We start from the raw sequence: 21,800 nt of genomic DNA, 5'->3' as shown, positions 1-21,800 counted from the left end.
AAGTCTGTAGGACACTAGGAGCATTTGTGCTTAAAACATGACTGTCACTATATCACATTTTACACATCATGATTATCTTATAGACATATCATAATTTTGGTATCTCAACTTTAAATACATATTTAAATATACAATCCTGTGAAAAAGTAATTATCCCTTTTAGCTTCCATAGGAATGGAAAAGTTAAGTAGTGGCCAAGTGTTGCTATGAATGCACTTCATTAATTGATCACGAACAAGTGTAAGCACCTTTGTAATAGCAGACATTTTGGCTGTTTGCTAGTCTGGAGCATTCGGGTGTGTGTTAACATGATTGTGAGGAAAGATTTTAGAAAAGCAAATTTTGCTGCCCATCAGTGTGCCAATGGGTATACGGTCATTTCCAAACATTATGAAGTCCGTCATTCTACAGTGAGAGATTCTTTAAAAGTGGAAAACATTCAAGACAGTTAACAGGTGATGTCTCAAGAAGTCCACCCAGAGGTCAGCCCATGCAATGCTCAGAGAAACTGCAAAAAACCAAGCGCTACATCTCAGACTACAGACCTCAAGCTGGACAAGTATGGCTTTTTTTAGAAGGGTTGCCGGAAGAAAGAATCGTATCTCCAAGACGTACCATGCTTTGGTTTGTTAAATTGCATCTGAACAAATCGCAAGACATCTGGAAAAATGACCAAAGAGAAGCTATTTAGCTCTAGTTATAATACACTGCACTACATCTTTCCAAAACCAACATTTGCCCAACGATGTGAGAGACTGATAACCCCACGGTGTATATGATATATGCAGTGGGGTTTGCATAGTTTATCTCAGGATAGCACAGAGTTCTTTTTCACAGGATTGCAGTGATTCAGTCAGTCCAATTCATCTATAACTTTGCATCTTGTCTTTTTAAGAAAGTAATTAAAACTCACACCTCACTGTAAAACAGTATACATTACTGATACAATATCAATATTTCATTTTAAAATATCAGTTTCTGTCAATGCAAAATTAAAGTCACGCTCCTCTATTCAAAATACACCTTATTTTAAAATAATGTCCAAGCAATAACTGGCACAGAGTATTTGGGGGGGGGGGGTGAATTTATTAGGGCTTTCTATGGCTAGTGTACATCATCATGATCTACAGAAAGAACTCCAAAGTTTATTCAGGGGACAGTCTTGACTGAGTGACCTCAAGCTTGAGGTATAAGTTATTGTTTCTGTTTACAATGTGTGATCAGTGTGTGTATCGTCCTTCAAATCAGAGGTAAAACCAAGCTGCTAAATCAGCAAAAAAACACAAGAGCACCACAGTCTGGTGCTTATCTATGTTCCTTAAACCAAAAGATTCAACTGACAAAAATAAAAAGTATGAACATGGGTTAATGCTGGCAAAGGTTAACATGTTGGGTTGTGCCCAGATTACAGAATATGGCTCTTTATCACAAATCCTGCTGAGTATTAACAAACAGGTAAAAAACAAAACCAAAAAAACCTACAAGGATACTTGACTAATCGCCTTTTCTAAAACTTCACAGATAAAAGCAAGACACTTGCACTCCAGCTTTGAGTACAGGTACTTCATATTGACTGACACAAAACATACAAGTGAGTTAAAATTAACAGAACATGTTTCTGTTCACAGCTGGATTGTCCCAAGTTTCTGGGTTGACTAATGCTACACAAGTGCAAGTACATGAGTTTCAAAAAGTGCTCTGTCCATAAACAAGTGCCTGGCTATGTTACAGAGAATGTACAACTTATAACAAAATGATACGAAATCAAGCATAAAAGTACAAACAAAATGTACAAACATGATTGTACTTCCTTGACTTGCTGAGCTTTTGCAAATAGGAGATGTTGCATGACAGTAACTGCATTACTTGACAGATTTGACCTTTTTCATAATATGCACAGCCTTTAAGTACACCCAACGGGTTTTCCGTAGCAAGAAAATATATTCATTTATTTTTACAAAAGATAAAGTAAAAAAAAAGCAGCATTTTTTCTAACTTAGAGCAAAGATAGTCAATGTGGGGACTTTGGTAAACAAAATGTATTGCTGAGGCATCTGTATGTACAGCATATGCACAAATGGCTTTTTTACATATTACATCAAATTTCTATGAATGCAGCCTAACAGGTTATGGAAGCCATACATGTATTTACTGTGCATGAGCCACAGCACCGCCATCACAGGTGTGAACTGCATATGTACCATAAGCTGCCAGGGGGGATTCTTGATACATGGTCTGTATTGCACACAATCACACATTTCCTCGATTCCACAGAGGATCTATGCATATTCGTCTTCATCAACAGCAGTATCATATTTTTTGCTGCACAAAGGTTTCAAGCTTTATGATTATCCGTGCAGTACATTCCATCACTCTCATTGCAACCTCAGATGTGTATCTGTCATTGGGAATCTGCGGGAATGGCAGGAGATCAGGGTAGCGAGTTCTCAGGCTGTCCACACCGTATCCTTCCAGGATCTGAACGTCACTGGCGAGGCCTTTGAGCTGGGAGTTGTACTCCTCTACTTTTTGAGCCAGCGCAGTTGGCTTTACATCTTTGTCTGACTTTCCTCTGACAGCATAATCAGCAGCTATCAATGCAAGCTTTGTGGCCAAGTAGCACTTGAAACAAACCCACTCGTTAGCATTCTTATGAAGGTCATTGCGAGCAGCAGAGTAGTTTGCTCTGGCTTGTCTCAGCCACCTGCGGGCCTCCACAGGGTTTCCAACTGTCTTAAAGGTTGGGGGAACAAAGAAACGATGCGAGTGTGATGAACTTGCATAACTTGTATAATGTTCCCTGAACTGTTGCCTTTCTGATTTGTGACTCGTTGCTTCCTGGTTCCACGATGAATAAAACCTTTGAAATGAGAATTTCTCTGACTGGAAGCGGGTTGATGATGCAGAGTAGGCTCTCCTGGAAGCCCTGTCTGTATTTTGCTGATCAGCCAAAGACTGCTTCTCCATCCTGTTTATCTCATTCTGTAGGTGCTTGAAGACTTCTGTGGCAATGTCCAGATTTTCTGCATTTTTGTCTGGATGCCATTTGAGATACAGTCTTCGGATAATCTTTTTTCTCTCCGTCTCAGGAAGCTTCCAGGCTTGTTCAACTACTAAGGTCACTTCTTTAAGAATCTCAGGCAATGCCTTAAGTTTGATCTTTTTTGGAGACTGTTTATGTGGAGGGGGTCGCAAGTTTTCTTTGCCAGGAAATGGAGGGGGGACCATTCGTAGACCAGAGGAACGACTGTCTGGGCTCGTAGGTGTTAATGGTGTTGATGTGTCTCGAACTTGAGTGCTTTCATCTTGTCTGGAGAACTTGTATAAGTCGAGGGAACTAACTATTTTGTACTCACTATAACCAATGTCGATCTGGAAGCATTTCCCAAGGAAACTTGTGTTTTCTTCCTCTTCTCTTTCGACTTCTTGTACAATGATGGCGTATGTATAGGTGGGCTGATATGAGCCATATATGTCTCCCCCCTCAGAGTCTACAAGATAACCCACATATTCCCCTGGATAGAATACATTCATTGGATCCATGAGCAGTGTGTGATGTATCTCTGCTGGAATTGGGGTTCCAGGGAGGGGTAGCTCAAGCTGTGAAGGCTCTGTTGAATCATATTTAACACCAAGGTTGTCCAGCTTCTCTGTGATTCTATAGATGTCATTACAGCCCAACATAGCAATCAGGTACGACGTGTCTGAAATCAAATTGTCTGTAGCAGACTTCAGTGTCATAGCAAGAGCCAAAAGAAAGTTAATGTCTTTGCTGTCTGAATGTTGGATGTAGAGGTGAATCACAGCTGTCCCATATCTCTTGAGGAATGCTAGCGTTTCGCTGCGACTGTGCGGGATAGGGCTACATCCTTTCACTCTTAAAGTTGTCTGGAGTTTCTCAAAACAGGACACTTTGAGCCCTTCACAAAGCGCTTTGCAGAGACGTATGGCTTTGTCTTCATTCACAAGGTATGCATTATCGTTCTCATGTTTCATTATTCTGATCAGTCCTGTGATGAACTGTTCTGATGAGAGCAACAGCTGAAGGCGACCTTGTAGCGAGCAAAGGGCACCGAACTGGCACATTTTTGGAGAGTCCTCATCAAGTTGCTCTTCAAGAATGCTACTCAGCAGTCTAGGCCTTAGCTTCTGTGGAAGTAGCATGATTAGTTTTGTGTGGTAGGCATGATCTTTGCCTAGATAACACTGGCTCAGATCCACAAGCATCTGAACTCCAACATTACCCTGAATTCTGCTCTTGTAGTGTGGTGCATCATCAAACACCAACACATTCGATTTGGCTAATCTACCATCATGGCTTGGCAGGTAAAATATCAGATCTCTTAGATCTTCAAGGTCTTTGCGAATGTCCTTTGGCTCATTATGAAGAGACTTGAACAATCCCGAAACAACCCTTTTCACAGTTCTCATTTCATTTGGGTCAAGCTGCTTTCCCTCTGAATTTCTGTAAATTCGCCACAGCACTTCAACATATTGTCTGGTTGACACAACATCCTCTGTACCAAGCTCTTTGAACAGTTGATGAAAGGTACCGAGTTCTAGAGGTAGTTTGTACAAGTAGGGTTTGAAGTCAGATTCATTGTCCAAATTAATGACCACCTCTTCAGGTTTTAGCAATTTCCAGCCATCTTCTACCATGACAAAGGCTACTCCACGGAGCTGGTAACGGAAATCTCTTTTATCTGCATTGAGGAACTCATATGTGGATCTTAGAACTTTGTTCCTGGTTTTCACCATTTCATCATCAGGATTGGATATACTGCAGATATTCTTACAGTTGCTTATGACTTTCTCCAGAGGTGGGTCCAAGTTGACACCTAGCATGTTTAACACTTGGTCAAGTTGTTCTTGCCCAGTGAAAGTGCTACCCTCTTGGTCCCTTATGCTTAAAGGTGTAGCTTTCTCTGGTAGTATTGGACATGATGTCCAAAGCAAATGAATAATATCTGTTTGCTTGAACTTTGGATTCACTTGGGACCCACTGAAACGTATGAGAGGAAGTGTGCCACTCATCTCTTGGTACTGAGAATGAAGTTTGATGAGTTCTTTGGGTGCTCTCTCAGGGCACAGAAAAGGTATCATTGAGAGCTCTTTGAGAAAAGTGCCCTGAAAAAGGTCCATCCTCTCACTGAAAATATGGTTCAAAAGAACATCGACAATGGTTTGCACTTTTTCCTTGGTCCAGCACTCCGTTTGCGCTTTGATGCTGATCTCTTTTGCAAACTGAAGAATTTGCTGCTGTGATACTTCATGCTTGAGACCAATATTTCTCAGAAAATTTATCCATGAGGTGAGCAACAATGTCCCATTCTTGGGTTTTGACACTTGCTCTACTTTTTTAAAAAACTCAGTAGGTATGAATGACTTTGTAGGTAGCATAACTTCAAACACTTTAACTGTTTTATCATAGAAGAACTTAGTTGGCCTGATTCTGTTTGAGTAGTCATAGATGAACGACAGTTCCTTCAGTTTCTCATAGAGCTGATCTTTCATCTCACATGGTTCTTCCATTGCCAAAAGCCTCTCCTTCAGATAGACAATGTGTTCAACTTTGGCATCATAGGAAAGACTCTCAAACTTTGGCAGAAGATGATGGAGGTAGATTTCTAAGTCATCTATTGGCATGCAGCCAAGGAACGTATACAACTCTTTGAGCTGCGGACAATCTGCAAGAAATGCAAAGGAGTTAGTGTTCGCCCATTTGTCTATGTCCGCAGAAGGGAGACTTTTGGCAAGAACATAGTTTGCCCCGTAGTTAGCAATGCTGATATATTTTCCGCTAACTGATTTAAAGCATGGGAGGAGTTTTAGGCTCTGTGCATCTTCTTGTGTGAGGCTAGCCAAGTTGCAGTTGAAATATAACAAAAAAGCCTCAAAGTCCTTGTCATTCAGGTTTCCTGATTTGAATGCAGATGTCTGAATCATGTACTCTACAGCTTTCAGAACACTTGATGGATTTTCAATGTTTGCAGTGTACTGTGTCAGAAAAGGCACGAGCTGACTCTCTTTGACACAGATTTTGTTAACTGCAAGTTGAATACACCCTGCTTTCATTAGGGTATGAAAGACTTTGTCATTTTGGCCCTGTGGAAATATGGCAATGCTCATCAAGCTCAGAGGTAGAAGCACATCATACTCTGGAACAACAAGCTTTTCTCTGGCCATGAATTTGATTCCAGGAATCAAAGCCCAATCTTTCAGAATTTCAAGCACTGTGTCGAAGCTAGGTTTCACTTCCACCTGATTATCCTTAACAGCGATATTCTCACTGATGAAGTTCCACACATTCTTTAGCCAGGATTCACTTGCAAAGGTATCTCTCCATTTCACAGGAATCTTTGATCGATACTCTCTTGGAAGAACAGACCCAAGTAGGTCCCCAAAGCTGCTGATGTCAAAGCTTTTTGCAACTCCTGCATTCAACAGGATGTTGCTGTACCTAATGTACAATGTGTTCATGAACATGTCTTTCCTAGATGATATCAGTTCATGGTGTGCTGTCAGGAACTTTGGTCTCTTTGAATCAAACACCTGAAGCATGTTGTCCATTGTTACCAACAGAGGCAAGCCCTCGACTTTGACTTCATTTTCCTCTATATCTTTAAAACAGTAGTCCACTAGAAGCTTCAAGTTATGAACTAGCTTATAGTTTGACTGCTGGAGACGACAGGGGAGTTTTCCAACATGGCATGATGTATCCGGTGATGAGAAAGTGTAAAGAAAGTTACGGACATCACTTGGTGTAACATAACGTACTGGAATCCCTGCATCTTCCAAACAGAAGTAGAGATTTGCAGTTTCATCGCAGCTGTGAATCAGGTTGAAACCAATATCAAGAAGCAAGGTTTTCAGCCTGTAGACATTTTCAGCCACAGACTTCCTTGAAGTTAGGTTGTACTCTGTGTTTTTCAAATGCTGAAGTTCATCTTGTAGTAGGTTATCAAAAAAGGCTCTTCCCTTGTTTGTTGTAGATGTATTCACCCATGAAATATAAATGACAGAGTGTATCTCAGAGTTGTCCATCTGTGCTGCTCTGACAACAGGAAGGAGACGTTTCAGGTCAGCATGGATACAGCTGTATACTGCTTTAACCAGGCAGTACCAGTCTGGCTGTATATCAAGTCTGTTGGCTGGGAAGAAGAACAGATATTTCCGCAGTGTATCTTTAACAACATGAAGTGGTGTTCCTTGGACTATAGTCATGGTGGGATCTGGACCTGGGAAGTATCGACGCTTGAGCTGAATCAGCAATTCAACACAGGCGGGTGCTATCAGTGATGTCATCAGATTGTTATTCCAGTCACTCCTCACCCCAACTCCATTGTCATCTCTCCACAGGTTTCTTCTGGCAGAATCTAGGGCAAAATGTCCATTGACATGAAAGGGTAACCCTGTCTCGAGTGAAAGAGGAAGAAAGCAGAAAGCTCTGTGGGGTTTTTTGTAGTTGTGACTTACACATGCAGCTACCCCTCCACGTGGAAACAGGGTGATGTCTTCATTTTTGTGAGCTGAGATCACACTTTTAGAGACATTTTCAATGTTAGGGAAGCCGGATCTGTTGCAGATCATCCATGTAGTCAGATTTCCCTCAGTATCCTCTATGTCCATTGTGTAGGTTATCTGCTGGACTGGGATAGCAGGAAGCGGCTTCTTTTTGGTCACACTGTCGATGACAGAGGCATGAAATTGTTTGCGTTTCAATCGGTCACCATCTGTTATTTTGGCTGTCACAGAGTAGAGCACTTTTAGTTCACCAGATGATTGATCAATAGTACAGATTGATATTTTCTCCATGTGGTTAAGAAACATCAAAAGCTCTGCACCATCAGTTTTAAGCTTATCCAGAAGGTTCTGTACCATCCTGTCAGACGCAGCGACAGAACTGATCTCTGATGTCTTTGCCATGTCTGTAGAGCGGATGGGAAATCTGAACATTGTGCTCCGTTCCAACTTAAAATGAGCTCCTAAGTAAAGATTAAGAACATCTGAAAACTGAGACCTGAAGTCAGAGTCCAAGTCTCGAAACATTCTTCCAGGACTCACAGATGTGGCCCCAGGTGCATACTGTGCATGTGGATCAAAGATACAAAGAATGTCATTGTTAGAGATGAAGGATGGACAGTCAGTTATGTGGTAGACTGAATTGAATCCTATGCCATATTGACCAGTTTTTCCTGGATTGGCCTCTTTTGTTCCTCTCCCAAGATTCTGTATACCTCTGATATCATCTTCTGTGAATGGTTGATTGTTAAATACACAGAGCGCTGGGCCTTGCATCGGGATCCATTTATCGTCAAATATTCTATCTGTGGGGTGCGTTCTTGGATCAAAAACAAAGTAAATCTCTGTTGCTTTGGCATCATCTGCATTTTGAAGCAGCTCTTTCAACATTTCTTTTTCCGATGGGTAAGCATTGAGAATGCTTTTAATTCTGCTTGTGAGCTTTTCTTTTTGTCCAAACTCACTCCCAAGTGTGGTAAAGCAGACATTTGAGGCATATCTCTCCAATGCTTTATGACGTTTTGGGACTGCTCCTAATTTTACAGCAACCTCTCTTGGAATATCCCCGTGACAGTATTTCACCGTTGAGTCTCTGACTTTGATCCAGGGGCAGTCATTGTAGCACAGGGATTTTGATGGCTGCAGCATTAGATTGGAGTCGGGTAACAGAATCTCACCATAATTCACTTGACAGTATTCTTGGTTCTTGTCTCGTATTAGGCTCCATATTCCTTCACTAATAATTCTGCGACATAACTGGAAGTTTTCCTCACTGAGTACTTTTCGTCCACATTCTTGCTTCATAGTTTCCAGAACAGCTGAGAAATCTTCCACTGTGAAGCTAGGTTGTACCCCAACACTTTCAAAAAGCTCACGGCAGCTGTTTCTGTACTTGTTGGGGAGCTGGTAAAGATGTGGAGCTGCATCAAAATTTAGGTGGAAAGCAACTTTGGAAGGACTGACATATGTGTTCTCTACCAGGATGGAGCTGAAGGATTTCAGTTCCTCAGTTATCTGATCTTTTGCACTTTCGTCCTGTAGCATCTCCTCATGAAGATATTTGTAACAGGCATTTGTTATGTTTTCCTGATACAGAGTTACACCATCAAAAGCCTGAGAGAGCTTCTTTAGCTGACTGATGACCAGTCCAACTGAGGGTTTCCTTATTAGACCAAGACAGTCTTTCACAGCTAGCGAGATTGCACCACAACCTTTAAAGGATGGGGAATTCTCGTTCAGGATTGGCTTCATCAGACACACTGTGTCCTGATGTTCAGTTGTGAAGAGCTCTCTGGCAGAGAACATTGTTGTTGGGGAAAAGTTGTTCCCATGCCATGGGAGAGAGAATCCTGCAGGCCTTGTGAGGAATGGAAGAAACCTGATGTCCTGCAGTTTCTCCAAATGCTCAGCTGTTCCTTCATCTCTCATCTTCAGCTTTTCGTCAATGAGATTGAGTAGTATACTACTACGGAAGCATGCAGCTGTATGATCACTTTCATTAAGATCCATGACAGAATGAGCACGCTCAATCAGGTCCTCCCATGACAGATCGTCTTTTACCATACCTAACTGCACTAGCTTTACTAAACATACAGGGTTTACATAGTCTTTAGAAGTTCCTTCAGGAAATCTTCCATCATCAGCGTTGTAGAGTTTAGCAACTCTTCCCTCTGGGTGAATAAGTTTAGAAGGTAAAACCAGTTCCGTGTTGGGGCCGGAGCATGGGATACAAGGTGTAACCCTGAGGATTGATGCAAAATCCTCTAGTTTCTCATTCAAAACATAATGCATTAGAGGGTCCCTAAGCTCTTTGTCAATTTCCTGGATGTGTGGGAAAAAGACATCTGAAAAGAACTGCTTCTCTGTCAGGGTGTTTTCCATCAGCTTTCCTTTGCACCCAGCATCATCAAATCCTTCCTTCACCCAGTCAGGCAGCTCAACAGCACAGAGGTTTTGTGAGCCACTCTTTTTGAGGTATTTCAAGAAGATTTTGAAAGCAGCGGGTCCTATGTCTGACCTGCAGAGTAAGGCATCATCAAGGAATCTGACACATTTGATTGACACCCACGTTTTGCCATCTGAGAAAACTCTTGCATGCTCACTGTCACCTCCTTTGGCTATTTCTTGGTAGACACCCTGGCTGATCAGTCTGAAGTCATCATGTACCTGACCTGGATCTGGCCAAGCTGCATAGTAGTTATACTTCAGTAGTTCTCCACTTTCGGCCATTAACCGTAGCATGGTGAGAGCTGCTAAATAGGCCTGGACAATGACATGTCTCATGAATATAGAATTCCACTGTCCTTTGGTGTCTGTCTTCCAAATCTCTTTACGGTTTGATGTCACAGCAAAGCAGCCATTAATTTGGACTGGTAGGCCTGTTTTGATTTTTAAAGGTAAGTAACAAAACACCTCTCCGATTGGTGTTGCATTTGTCTTCACTGTCCATTTTCTATTCTCTTCCTCTGAGAGAAGAATGGCCACCCCTCCACAAGGCACTAGTCCTAATCTTTTTCCACTATCACTAAGGGAAAATTTGAGTGCCTCATTTGCATCCATGCATGAGCAAATGAGCCAGTTCGTGACCTCAACTGCCTTCTGGGGCATTTCATCTGTGAGTCTTCTTGTCTGAACACCTTTAGCAGCCATCTCAAAGTACTGGTTAGGATCTTCCTCTGAACCTCGGAACAGTGGGGAGTGGAGATCAACAATGCGCTTGAACACATTGTGAAACTCCTCCACCATAACACGTATGATGCATCCAGACTTGGGAACATCAGAAGGTACCTTGCTGGTGCTTGCTACTTTCTTCATAACCTTTGCTGCAGATTTTAGGATACTTAGAGGTCCATATGAGGCTTTGGATGACCACACACTTTTGTTTATTACCACGACATCTTGCGCTCCTGCTGGATTTGGTTCCTCATATTTCAGGTATTTCAAGACCATGCTTCCAACATGTTGAGTGAACAGAATGAATCTGTGTCCACATATGCTGAACTCATCAACGAGAGAGTAGATATCTGTGGTATTGTAGTACAGACTGCTGATTTCACTTACTGACGCTTCCTGCTCTGTTCTGAATGGAAGTCTGAACAGTGTACCATTGTATTTGTATGGCGAGTCCTGAGCTAAAGGAAGCTGGCAGTTGAAGACATTAATGAAAGGTTTGAACTGATTGGGAAACTTTCTCAGCCTCCTCTGTTGTTTGTTCCAGTTGATTTTGATCCCTGGATTAGACCTGTCTCTGATGTGCTTGCTGATGTGATTAATGTTTGGATCAAACATAATCATGAACTCTCTGCTCATTATGATGGGGATATCTGTAACGTGATAAACAGAGTTAAAACCCAAGCCAAACTTGCCAACTTTGTCTGCTTCACACCTTTTCACTGATCCACCTAATCTTGTGATGTTCAGAAAGTCTGTGTCTGAAAATACGGCATTATTGAAAGACCACAAGGCAGGCCCGTGGCAAACAATCATGCCAGGGTCAAGGAGATTCTCCCGAATGTCAGTGTTTTTTCTCATGTCAATGAGAAAACTGCATTCTGTTGCACTTGCATCATCAGCATTTTGAAGAAGCTCTTTGAAAATGTCTGCTACAGATGGATATTCCTCCAAGATATTTTTTATTCTCACTGTTAGAGGTTCTTGTTGGCCAGACTGTTCAAAGCCAAGATTCTCTGGGTTTATCAAGCGTGTGCTCAAACATGGGACCTTCAGCCACTCTGCTGTTTTCATAGGAATGTCATCATGGACCAATATAATTGGTTCTGAAGCGTCTTCGAGTAAGTCGTTCAAATCATCAACTTTGATATCACAGTAGGTACATTCATGGATGGGCTTCATCGCTAACCTGCTTGGGTCCTTGTAACAAAGAATGGGCACATGCATGTTAGTGTCTACAGGTATCTGATTGTTGTACAGCCATCTCAGGATGTTGATTAAAAGTAGAATATCACGTTTGCTTTCTTCCTTGGTCATCTCTCCTTCACATCTCTGTCGAATGAGAGCAATGACTTTGAACACATGGTCTGGGACAACCTCTTCAACTGAACCACAGAACTTAAAAAGCTTGTGAAACTTCCTAATTGTCTTGGGCAGAGAGTAGAGGTAAGGCTGCAAGTCTAGATCAGGGAGGGCTTTTAAAACTGTCTGGCCAGGTGATGAGAACGTCTTCCCTGTCCACACCCAATCAAAAGGCAGTGATTTCATTGCTTCTCTTGCATCCTCAAGATGAGCCTGCATGAAGCCATAAATCTCAAACAAGATCTGCTGGAACTGATACCAATCCTCTGTGGTGAATGCCTGAGATTTATGCCAGTCATTCACTGCTTTCAAGTGTTGTAATACTTGATCCACTTGTGGCTCCATAGTCAGTTTCAGTGCCTTCTTCATACCTGCAGATGTGTGTTCAACCAGTGGTACTGAAGATCCCACAAGCACTGCATGGGATATTTCACACATTTCAGACAAAGAGCAGATATGGAGAGTATCTCCAACCCAAGCAAGAGATTTAGGGTAAGTTAAGGGTCTGTCTTTACAGACCGGTGCCCATTTTAGTTTAAGCAAAGCTGTCTGAGCATCAGCTGATTTTACAAGCTTGGTCTGTTTGTTAAGTATTTGCAGCAGTGTTTTTGCTTTTTTAATTATCAAGTCCCATTTAGGTTCCTCACTGCTTTGCAACTCCTCTATCTTCTTTGCCACTCGAAGTACATCTTTTTCACTGAGCTGTACTTCATTTCTTAGTCCCAGTTGTCTGAGTGAATGAAGAATATCTGGAGATGATGTGAATGTACTTGTGGGAAACCTGTTTTTTTCCTCCATGAAGAATAGATTTTGCAGGATCTCTAGCTCAGGATCAAAAAGATCTGTCGCTTTGACTGACTTTCCACAAGGCAGCTGAATGAATTTAAGAGCAGAAAGCCATCCAATCACGGCTGAGTTTTCATTCTTTAGAAAAGCCAAATGTTTAAGAGCCCAGAGCATGATTTCAGTTGTCTCATCTGTTGTGTAGTAACCTCTCTCAATATCCTGAATAATCATTTTGAAACATTCTGTTGTTTTCACTTGTTCAACATTTAGCATTTTGATGAGGCGAATTGATTCCTCATCAGAGCAAGAAACAAGATTTTCAGATAATTTCACATCTGGCGGGTGCTTGGCTCTGTGGTGTAAAGCTCTGGCCCCTCTCAGTGATGTGAATGCTGAGGTACCTTTAGAGCATGTACCCAGTTTTTTAAAGATGGAAAGGTCAAGTAGGATATACTTCTCCTTCTCTGTAATGTCAGACAGCCCTGCAAGAAAATTTCTGAGTGCAATTTTCTCTTCCACTGAGAAAGAAGAGACTTGGCTTGATAATCGTTGGGCTGATGTTCTACTCATAATTTGCAGAAGCATACCAGGAGAGCATGGGTGAATGTAATTTTTTAGCAGAGGATGCTGCAAACAGGGATCCAGCTTTTTTATCACTACTCCTCCAAGCTTTTCTATGATGTCAAGCACGTTTTCAGAAAGTGGCGCCTCTTCCTCATCCACAAGTACTATGGGTGATGGAGTTTTGAAACGAAGAAGCTCCACTGTGTGTGTGCTTTCCTCGAGTGGCACAAGTGGGATCAAAGGCATGTCTTCAAATGTATTTAGGTCATCAGCAAAATATATATAGAGATGCTTCCAAATCAACTTTAGCCAGGAAAGTGTAGGATGCTTCAACTCCCTGTTTCCAGGATCCCAATGAACTTTAAAGTCTCTGGTTGGCCAGGCTGTTGACAGGATCTCCTTGATGAGTCGAGCTGAACGTTCAGGGTTCAGCACTTGTAGCTGAGTGCAGGGTCTACCTGTTATAACAGTGAAATTTAGAAATTAGCACAAGTTATTATTACAGACACAGAAAATAAAATCTGATCAATGGGTTAGGTTTGTTCTTGTTATTGATACAGCTGCTACACCTTTAAATGCACCTTTTCATTCATAGCTCAGCCACACAATGTCATTTCATTTTTGAAGTGTTTTGTTTTCTTCTTAGTCTCTTGTCAAATTTTACTCATTAAATGATGAGTACATTTCTTTCCTCAGACACATCACCTCAAATACTCAGAATCTAAATATATTTAAGACATGTAAGTCATGCAAACACGCTTGCACAAACTTTACTGTGTATTCATACACACACACACAAATTGTTAATTTAATAAGGAAAAAAATGCTTTTTCCAGGCCTGTGGCGCTTCGCTCATGTATTAAAACACAGACATGCATGGTAATTTATCATGTTATTCATTTTTACCTTATATCACTTTATATAGTGAGATGGCAAAAACAGTTGTTGATAAACACTAAGCCAAAAAATATTAAATAAATATATTTCTTCTAATTCTTCTTTGCAAGCTATATAAACATTGTGTTTGATGTCACTGTTTGATGAAGACTCATTTATAGATAATGATGATAAGGCTTCAAAAGTGCCAAGGAGTTGGGGAACACACATACATACATGATACGATCAGTAAGATACTAAAGTCATGCCAATCTGAATCCAGTCTTATCAATCCAACATATAAGTTTAGGTTAATAATAAAAAGGTCACACACTTTGAAATGCCTTACCTGAACACCCCCATAGAAACTGTTGCACTGTAAAATTTAAGAGATGTGGGATGACTTTTACTGTTTCTTAAAAAAATGTGGTAAAATAAAGAACTTAAAAAGTAAACAAATGATAATTTTTCAGTTCAGGACTTCTGTATATCTGAGTAACATTAAGGCCTTACCCACCAAGGCCAAGGTTTGGAAGTACAGTTAAGATGTCTGTTTAAAATTGAATTCTTTATGTAGTTCCCTCCCCAGACACCTTAACGCCCACTCACATCCTGGGCCATCTGACCTCAGGAATTCACATGATAAGGTGGGGCCAGGTTTCACAATGAGCTCACCCGAAACCCTGGCTGATTGAGACGCGGTCCCTTTGTCCCTCTGTGGGGGGTTACTCCCACTAGGTTTAAATCTGGGACTCCCCACCATTTGACCTTAGAACTGAAGAAGCTTCTCAGATGAGAGGTGAAACGTCTTCAAGCAACTTAAAGAAGTCCAGACGCTTTTCTTTGCAAGCTCCTTTGACTACGATGACCTGGATGACTGAGAACCTTCACAGACAATTCTTTATGTAATAAAAATGAATAATAGCAAAATGTTAGCTAGCAGAAAAATAATAAGCGGTTAGTTCCAAATTGTTGCAGCTATGTATAAATGGAGTATTGTCTGTGTCTTCTACTTTGGGCTTTGGGGAGAAAATTGTTTTTTCAGCACTTTTCCTCTGCTCTGACTATGGCATGAGTATGGCAGAGCGTGCACTCAGGATCTGCTCTTGCAGACCGAGTGGATTGCGTGGCACAAAAACAACTCATCGATGAATCAGCGTGCTCACTCTCTCTTCCATTTTCTCTCTCTCCCCTAAATTTTCTATCAGCCTATCAGCTGGGTACCAGATTTACTGCCCCGCTGGCATGCCGAGAGTACAACAGTCCAGTGTTACAACATGGCTGAACCCACATAACCTACTTCATCACAGGACTGCAAAGATTTTCTTTTGGAGATACAGGCCAACTAAAAAGTTAACACAATACTTTAAATCAAAATGAAATATAATAAAATAAATAATTATTTTTTTTAGGCTTCCCTAAAAAGACACTTAATCTAACAGATTAGATTCAATTCCTATTGTCAAGATTACAAATAAAAATCTGTTAAAAATGTTTAACATTGTCAAACTCTCTGCTGGTCACTGCTGGAATAAAGCTGATTATATATACATTTATTAAAAAATAGGTGAAATTACCTCTGCATTTGGCAGCTTTCTTCAAACTGTCCATCACTGAAGGCTTGATACTCTCTAATATGAATCGATGCTCCAGTCCTGGATACAAAGACCTTAGGATGAAGTTAAAAAAAAGGTCATAAATTTTGCAAATTTAATTCTGAGTTTACACATAAAGCCAAATCCAGCTGGATGCAGTTTGTATAACGGCAGGCACAGTTTTCAAACAAGAAGCTATCAAAGGTCATGTTCACAGAGGGACAGCAGATTTCACACTGTGCATGTAATTCAGTTTGCTTTTTTTAAGTTGTATTATTGTCTCATTTTTCAAAGGCATCAGCAATACTCACTAGATAATCATGCAATTAGTCTGTCAATATTTCTGAATAAATCAGCATCAGCCTTCCTAATATGGAAATTTCTTACCTTGCCACTAAACCTTGCAAAGAGCAGTAATCTTACTTAAAGCCATGAAGAATGAACCAGACTGTTTATATAAATGTATTTGGAACTAATGCTTGACAAAAGGAAAATGAGAAATGGATTCCTTATCCATGAAAAAAACAACGTGTGAATAGTTTATGGTAAAATATATAAAATAATATTGTCTTCTCCTGTTAAAATCAATTCAGGAATAATAAAAGAAATCAAAATAAGAAGAGAATTACAAAAACATGACGAAACTGGCAGAAGCTTATATGCAAAAATAAACCATCTCACTCTGTACCTGGGGTACTCCTCAGAAGCAATGTAAATGGCATCTTTTTCGGTCACAGAGGATGAAAACGTTATAAAGGTCTCATCTTGGAGTGGCAGGAGCTCAAGTCCTATAAGGTCACTGTAATTAGCATCTCCAAGTGCAAACTCCAGCAGCAGCAGCTTCTCCTGTGAGGGACCTGTGTGTCTGCTCTTCCTGATCACTTGCCGCACCAACGATGGCGTCACCTTCCTCACTTCACCGGACTGAGTCATGTAGGCAGCCAAGACAAAGTCCACAGCAGAAGGCACCTTTGCCACCTGCATTCCTGAGCTTTGGAGGTAGTTGATCACAGTCTCTGAAATGCCATCGTCTGTGTCCAGCTCTGAGAACACAGTCTGGTCCACCCTGACCCAGCTCTCGCTGAGGGAATAGATTACTTGGTGCTGCAACAATTCATCAAATAGTGGCTGGAGAATGGGTTTCCAGCGGGACTTGACCCGCTTAGGGTCTGGCCAGGCCCTATAGCTTCCTGTAGGAGACAATGGAAAGTCTTGGTCCTTTTTTATCTGTACCCTTTTGATAGCCTCAATTATGAGAGTGAAGTAAGCCCTCGGGATGACACTAATTATAAGAAGCTCATTCCACAAGGCAGCTGGATCCCTCCACTGGTCCACTTCCCGCCACTTGATACTCCTGCGGTTGTCCGTGAGGCCAAAGAAGCCGCTGACATGAACAGGAAGGCCCGTTTCGCTCTCTTCTCCAGGAGGAAGAGGAAGGAAACAAAAAGCTCGTCCTGAGAAACCGGATGTTGCACCTTGGTCCTCTCTGTTAAACAGAGTAAGAGGCAGAGCAATGCCTATGCTAGGCATAAACTTCAAATCATCTGCCAAAGAGTCCAACTCAGCACACATCCCTCTTCCCCCAACTCCATTACACACCAGCCACGTCATCCTCTGGGTCTCTTTAGCCGTTTCATCCTGAGTCTCGATGTTGAGCTGGTAAGTGACGCACGTGATGGCAGAGCTGGGAACCCCGTTGCTATAGCTGTCTATAGCCTGTCCCAGTATCTTCAGTGCATTCGGTCTTTCTAGCTTATCATCAGTATTCTCCATTGCTGTAACCTGAAACAACATGCGCTCTGTGCCATCAGACTCGCGCACATGCAAGGATATTTTTTGCACACTTTTAAGGAAGAGGAGCACCGTGTCTGCGTCAGCTTTGAAAGATTCAAAAAGCTCCAAAACCTTTTCCTTGTTGTAAATGTTGCTGCTGAGCTGAGATGGTTTCATGCGAAGCGGGAAGCGAAACAGAGTTCCAGGAAAGTGGCCGTCCTGAATGGTTTGATTGGAACTCCCAAACATCCCAAAGTATGGAGCAAACTGGTCAGCTAGTTCCGTGATCTCCTTAATGTCCGACTTCAAGTTCCAGCATTGGCCCGACTCATTCACGCCAAACAGGGTCTGATGGGGGTCCAGCATGGCGATTTGGTCTCCACTGAATATACTGGGAACATCTGAAACATACATACAAAGAACAACAATAATAGCTAACAATGATAAGTGGTTACATTCAGATCAGCATATTAGGCAAGTGGCACAGTCGCCTTACGGCAAATGTTTCTGAGTTTGAACCTGATGGTCGGGTGGGATGTTTCTATGTGAAGGATTTTTGCAGGTGTTCTGGGTTTCTCCCACAGTCCAAAGACATGTTGTAGTTGTTGATGTCACCATGAATGGTAGTAAGCTTATTACAGTTAACTAAAACTAAATTAAAAACTAAGACTAGATGTGAAAAACAATTGTAGTTAACTGAAATAAAAATAAAAACCAGACTAGACCAGGACATACCCTCCACATGTGGGAGGACTAAAACTAAAGTAAAACGAGGAAACACACTCTGGAAACTAAATGAAACTTAAATGATTAAAAAAAAGACAAAATGAAATAAAAATACAAAATAATCAGAAGATACAAAACAATAACACTCTGCTCTATGACCAGGCAGGGTGCACCACGTTTCATGCCCAGTGTTGACTGGAAGACGTAGATATTTATTTGGGCTTCTGCTTTGCTTGGACATTTCAGTAAATGCATTAGTGAAATTGTTTTTGCAGCCTTTAAAATCAGTGGAAGGATCTCTGGAGGTAATTATCTGCGATTTGTTACCACTGTGATTTATGTTCCAAACTTACTGCCTCTCTGTCTAAATTTGGTTGCGGTCAGACTCTGGAAAATACAGGTAAATATTCCTTGGTTCAACACACTGACTCCACATGAGAAAACAAAACATCATTCAACATTTCGCTAGATAAATAACACTGTACCTGTAATATGGTACACGGAATTGAAGCCGATGCCAAATCGTCCAACTTTTAAAGGATCTTCTCTCTTCCTGCTCCTTGCGATCTCCTGAATCCCATTCCAGTCTTCCACAGTGAACACAGCGTCATTGTACACGTACAGTGCTGTTCCTGGAAATCAGAATCAACGTGACCATGCTGGGAAAAACTCCGAAAAACAAATGTGATTATTCTAAAATGAGTGAGTAAAGATAATGTATTTTCTTTGACTAAATTGTTGCCTCTCTTCCCAAAGAAGTCAGAGTAACAGAATAGCTGCTAACAGATATTTAACCAGGACAGATTCTTGCCAGCATGAGAGCTTGAAGGTTTGCCCTCTGATTTAAGAGCTGATCACTGGGCTATGCTGGACTTAACTTGTTACTGACTGCTAACCTTGATGCTGAGCCATGTCAGGTGACCACAGTGACTCCGCTCCATACTCTGTCTCATCGTACATGAACTTGACCTCTGTGGCTCCAGCATCCTCAGCATTTTGGATCAGCTCCTTCAAAATAAAACAGAGGAAAGATCATCAAATATGAAGACAGGGCCTTGTAACAAAGCCACACTGAAATATCAGCTTTATAGGTGGATAATTTTATCTAAAAGGCCTTGCCAGAAAAATTAAGACCTTCAGCTTTGGAAAAAGTACAACCATATATGGTAAAGGACCTGAGATCGGCAAGTTAAAGTCAAAATAAAACTATGACGTTTGATTCTGTGCAAACTTGGCATATTTTCTCATTTAAAATCTTTTTTTTTGCCTACAAACAGCCTTCTCTTGGATGAATCCCTACCATAGCAGACTGATGATATAAACTCATAAAATACCGCCAATCCGATGCATGTGTACTAAAAATAATAACTAAATAGCCAACTTTAAACAGATCAGAAATGTATAAATTCTGTACAACCTCTGTATGCTAATTATGTTTAATATGTAGTCTATACAGACACTTTTTTTTTTAAAAAGCATCCTTACCTTTAGAATCTGTCCACCTTCAGGATATCTCCTCAGGATATCTTTCAAAAATTCAACTAACGGAGGTGTTGTCTGTCCAAACCTTCCTGTAAAGACACACTGTGTAAGATTCTCTTTAATACTGACTCATTGATTGCATACATGTGCAGGTTTTCATGTTACCTCCTCCTTTTAGGCCTCGTCCCTCCAGAATGACAGATACTTCTGGGCTTCCCACGGGCACCAAAGTACCAATTTGCACACTGTTATCCAGCTATGCAGGATTGATGTGAGGAGAGAGAGCTGGTTTTAATGTACAGCAAGAATGCACCACACTGAAATAAAACTGTGTGTGATCAGGTGACATGGAGAAAATATGTATTTTTAAAAAGTCCTTACAAAATTAACATGTAACTGCATGAATAGAATGAGACATGTCATTTAATGAGACTTAACAACAGACTTATAGTCTTCAATCTTTCACCACAGCTACTGTTAAATCATTCGGAGTTGGGGTTATTGCACATTAGTTGACAGTCTGCCTTTTCCTGGTGAGCATTTCTGAATCAATGCAGCAACGCCTGACTCAGCTGCGTGGGGCTCTTCAAGGTGACACTGTGCCCTCCTGCACTCAGCAGTCTTTGCACATCAACATGCTCTCTGGCAAACTGAGCCATCCCACTCATCATCTTCATCATTGTCACGCCACTGTACAATTATTATTTCACAGTATAAAGATGTTTTGTGATGTATATTGTAAGCAATATGTTTCTTAGAACAAATATACAGTGACAGAGCTCGACACACAGAGGAAGGTGAGGCCTCGTGGTTATATGTAGTAATATTATTAGGGAAAAAGTGAGTATATAAATCTGTATAAAACCTTCAATAAATGTAAATAACACCTTTTATGTAGTTGCACGCAGGCAGTCTTCATTACTAATGCCTTAAAAGAGTTTTTTATAATAGCTTTAGGGTCCTCTATCAAATATTTGGCTGCTAGGATTGAAGGTTTAATTTTATCTGAGAGCACCCACTGCCAGGCATTTACAATGAAGAATGTTTAGAGACTCAATGAGAACAAGCCAAGCTTGCCTTAAAGTGCACAGCACCTCTTCCATCACACTGCTGCAGATTTAATTGCATCAGTGTAACATCAAATATAGACTTACATCCGAAGGACACAAAGGAAATTACTTTCTGTTATTGTTTCCTAGGAAACACATCATGTAACACAGCTTCAGGCGAAGCAGAATTCATGACTGTATTACTTTTACTTAAAACTGGCCCTGCAGTGTATGTGGTGTTAGCTTGTAGGACTGGCTTGTAGCTAATTTCTGCATATGAGATGGGATGGGGTGGAGGGGGGCTGCCAAGCACTGCGCACCATCTGGTGCTTTCCATCAGCTGAGCCACAAGACACGGGGCCAACTGCAGTCCTGCTAGTCGTGTAAGTCACCGAGTGAACGATTACAAACTAGCACACCACAGTCACGCTATAGATTTACCTGCCACAAATCTGCAGTGTTATTAATGAGTTTAGATTTATGTATGTGTTACGAATTAGATTAACGGATCAAATTTTTAACAGTAACACATCGGTTTGTTTCAAAGAAATAATTACCATACAATCACAGACTGTTCATTCATATAACTGTACAATTATATATGCACACAACTTAATAACCATGATGTTAAAACTGCAATATTTTGGGATACACAATGTGATATTTCTAAATCTGGAAAAATTAATCAAGCTTTCGTTTAACGCAGCGTTTTTATTTCAATCCTCTGAATGCAGTAACTTTAGTATTATTCAATACACTGTGATGAAGAGGTGCCGAGTCATGCTGTCTGCAGTATGAGTGAGATCACTGGGCAGCAGCCAGTGGAGCAGATCCTGTGTTTACAATTACTGCATAACTTTCACTGTAAGAATCATAGATAGATAGATAGATAGAT

General features: G+C 41.0%; 1 protein-coding gene across 1 annotated transcript in view; it reads right to left on the bottom strand.

Annotated features, from left to right (window-relative positions):
• Positions 1–1,074: 1,074 nt before the first annotated feature.
• sacs (sacsin molecular chaperone) overlaps positions 1,075–21,800 on the bottom strand; it is a 25,365-nt gene continuing 4,639 nt past the window's right edge. Inside the window, exons 5-11 of the mRNA XM_005720599.1 lie at positions 20,022–20,112; positions 19,860–19,945; positions 19,271–19,382; positions 18,860–19,006; positions 16,564–18,049; positions 15,858–15,949; positions 1,075–13,862 (exon numbers count right to left, since the gene is read on the bottom strand). Coding sequence (XP_005720656.1) covers positions 2,311–13,862; positions 15,858–15,949; positions 16,564–18,049; positions 18,860–19,006; positions 19,271–19,382; positions 19,860–19,945; positions 20,022–20,112 — 13,566 coding nt within the window. The 3' untranslated portion in view covers positions 1,075–2,310. The remainder of the gene's footprint in view (positions 13,863–15,857; positions 15,950–16,563; positions 18,050–18,859; positions 19,007–19,270; positions 19,383–19,859; positions 19,946–20,021; positions 20,113–21,800) is intronic.

Source organism: Pundamilia nyererei, unplaced genomic scaffold (genome assembly GCF_000239375.1).
Source record: "Pundamilia nyererei isolate P.nyererei 1_Seehausen unplaced genomic scaffold, PunNye1.0 scaffold00003, whole genome shotgun sequence".
NCBI lineage: Eukaryota > Metazoa > Chordata > Actinopteri > Cichliformes > Cichlidae > Pundamilia > Pundamilia nyererei.
Note: the sequence above shows the minus strand (reverse complement) of the source record. Positions and strands in the feature narration are given on the sequence as shown.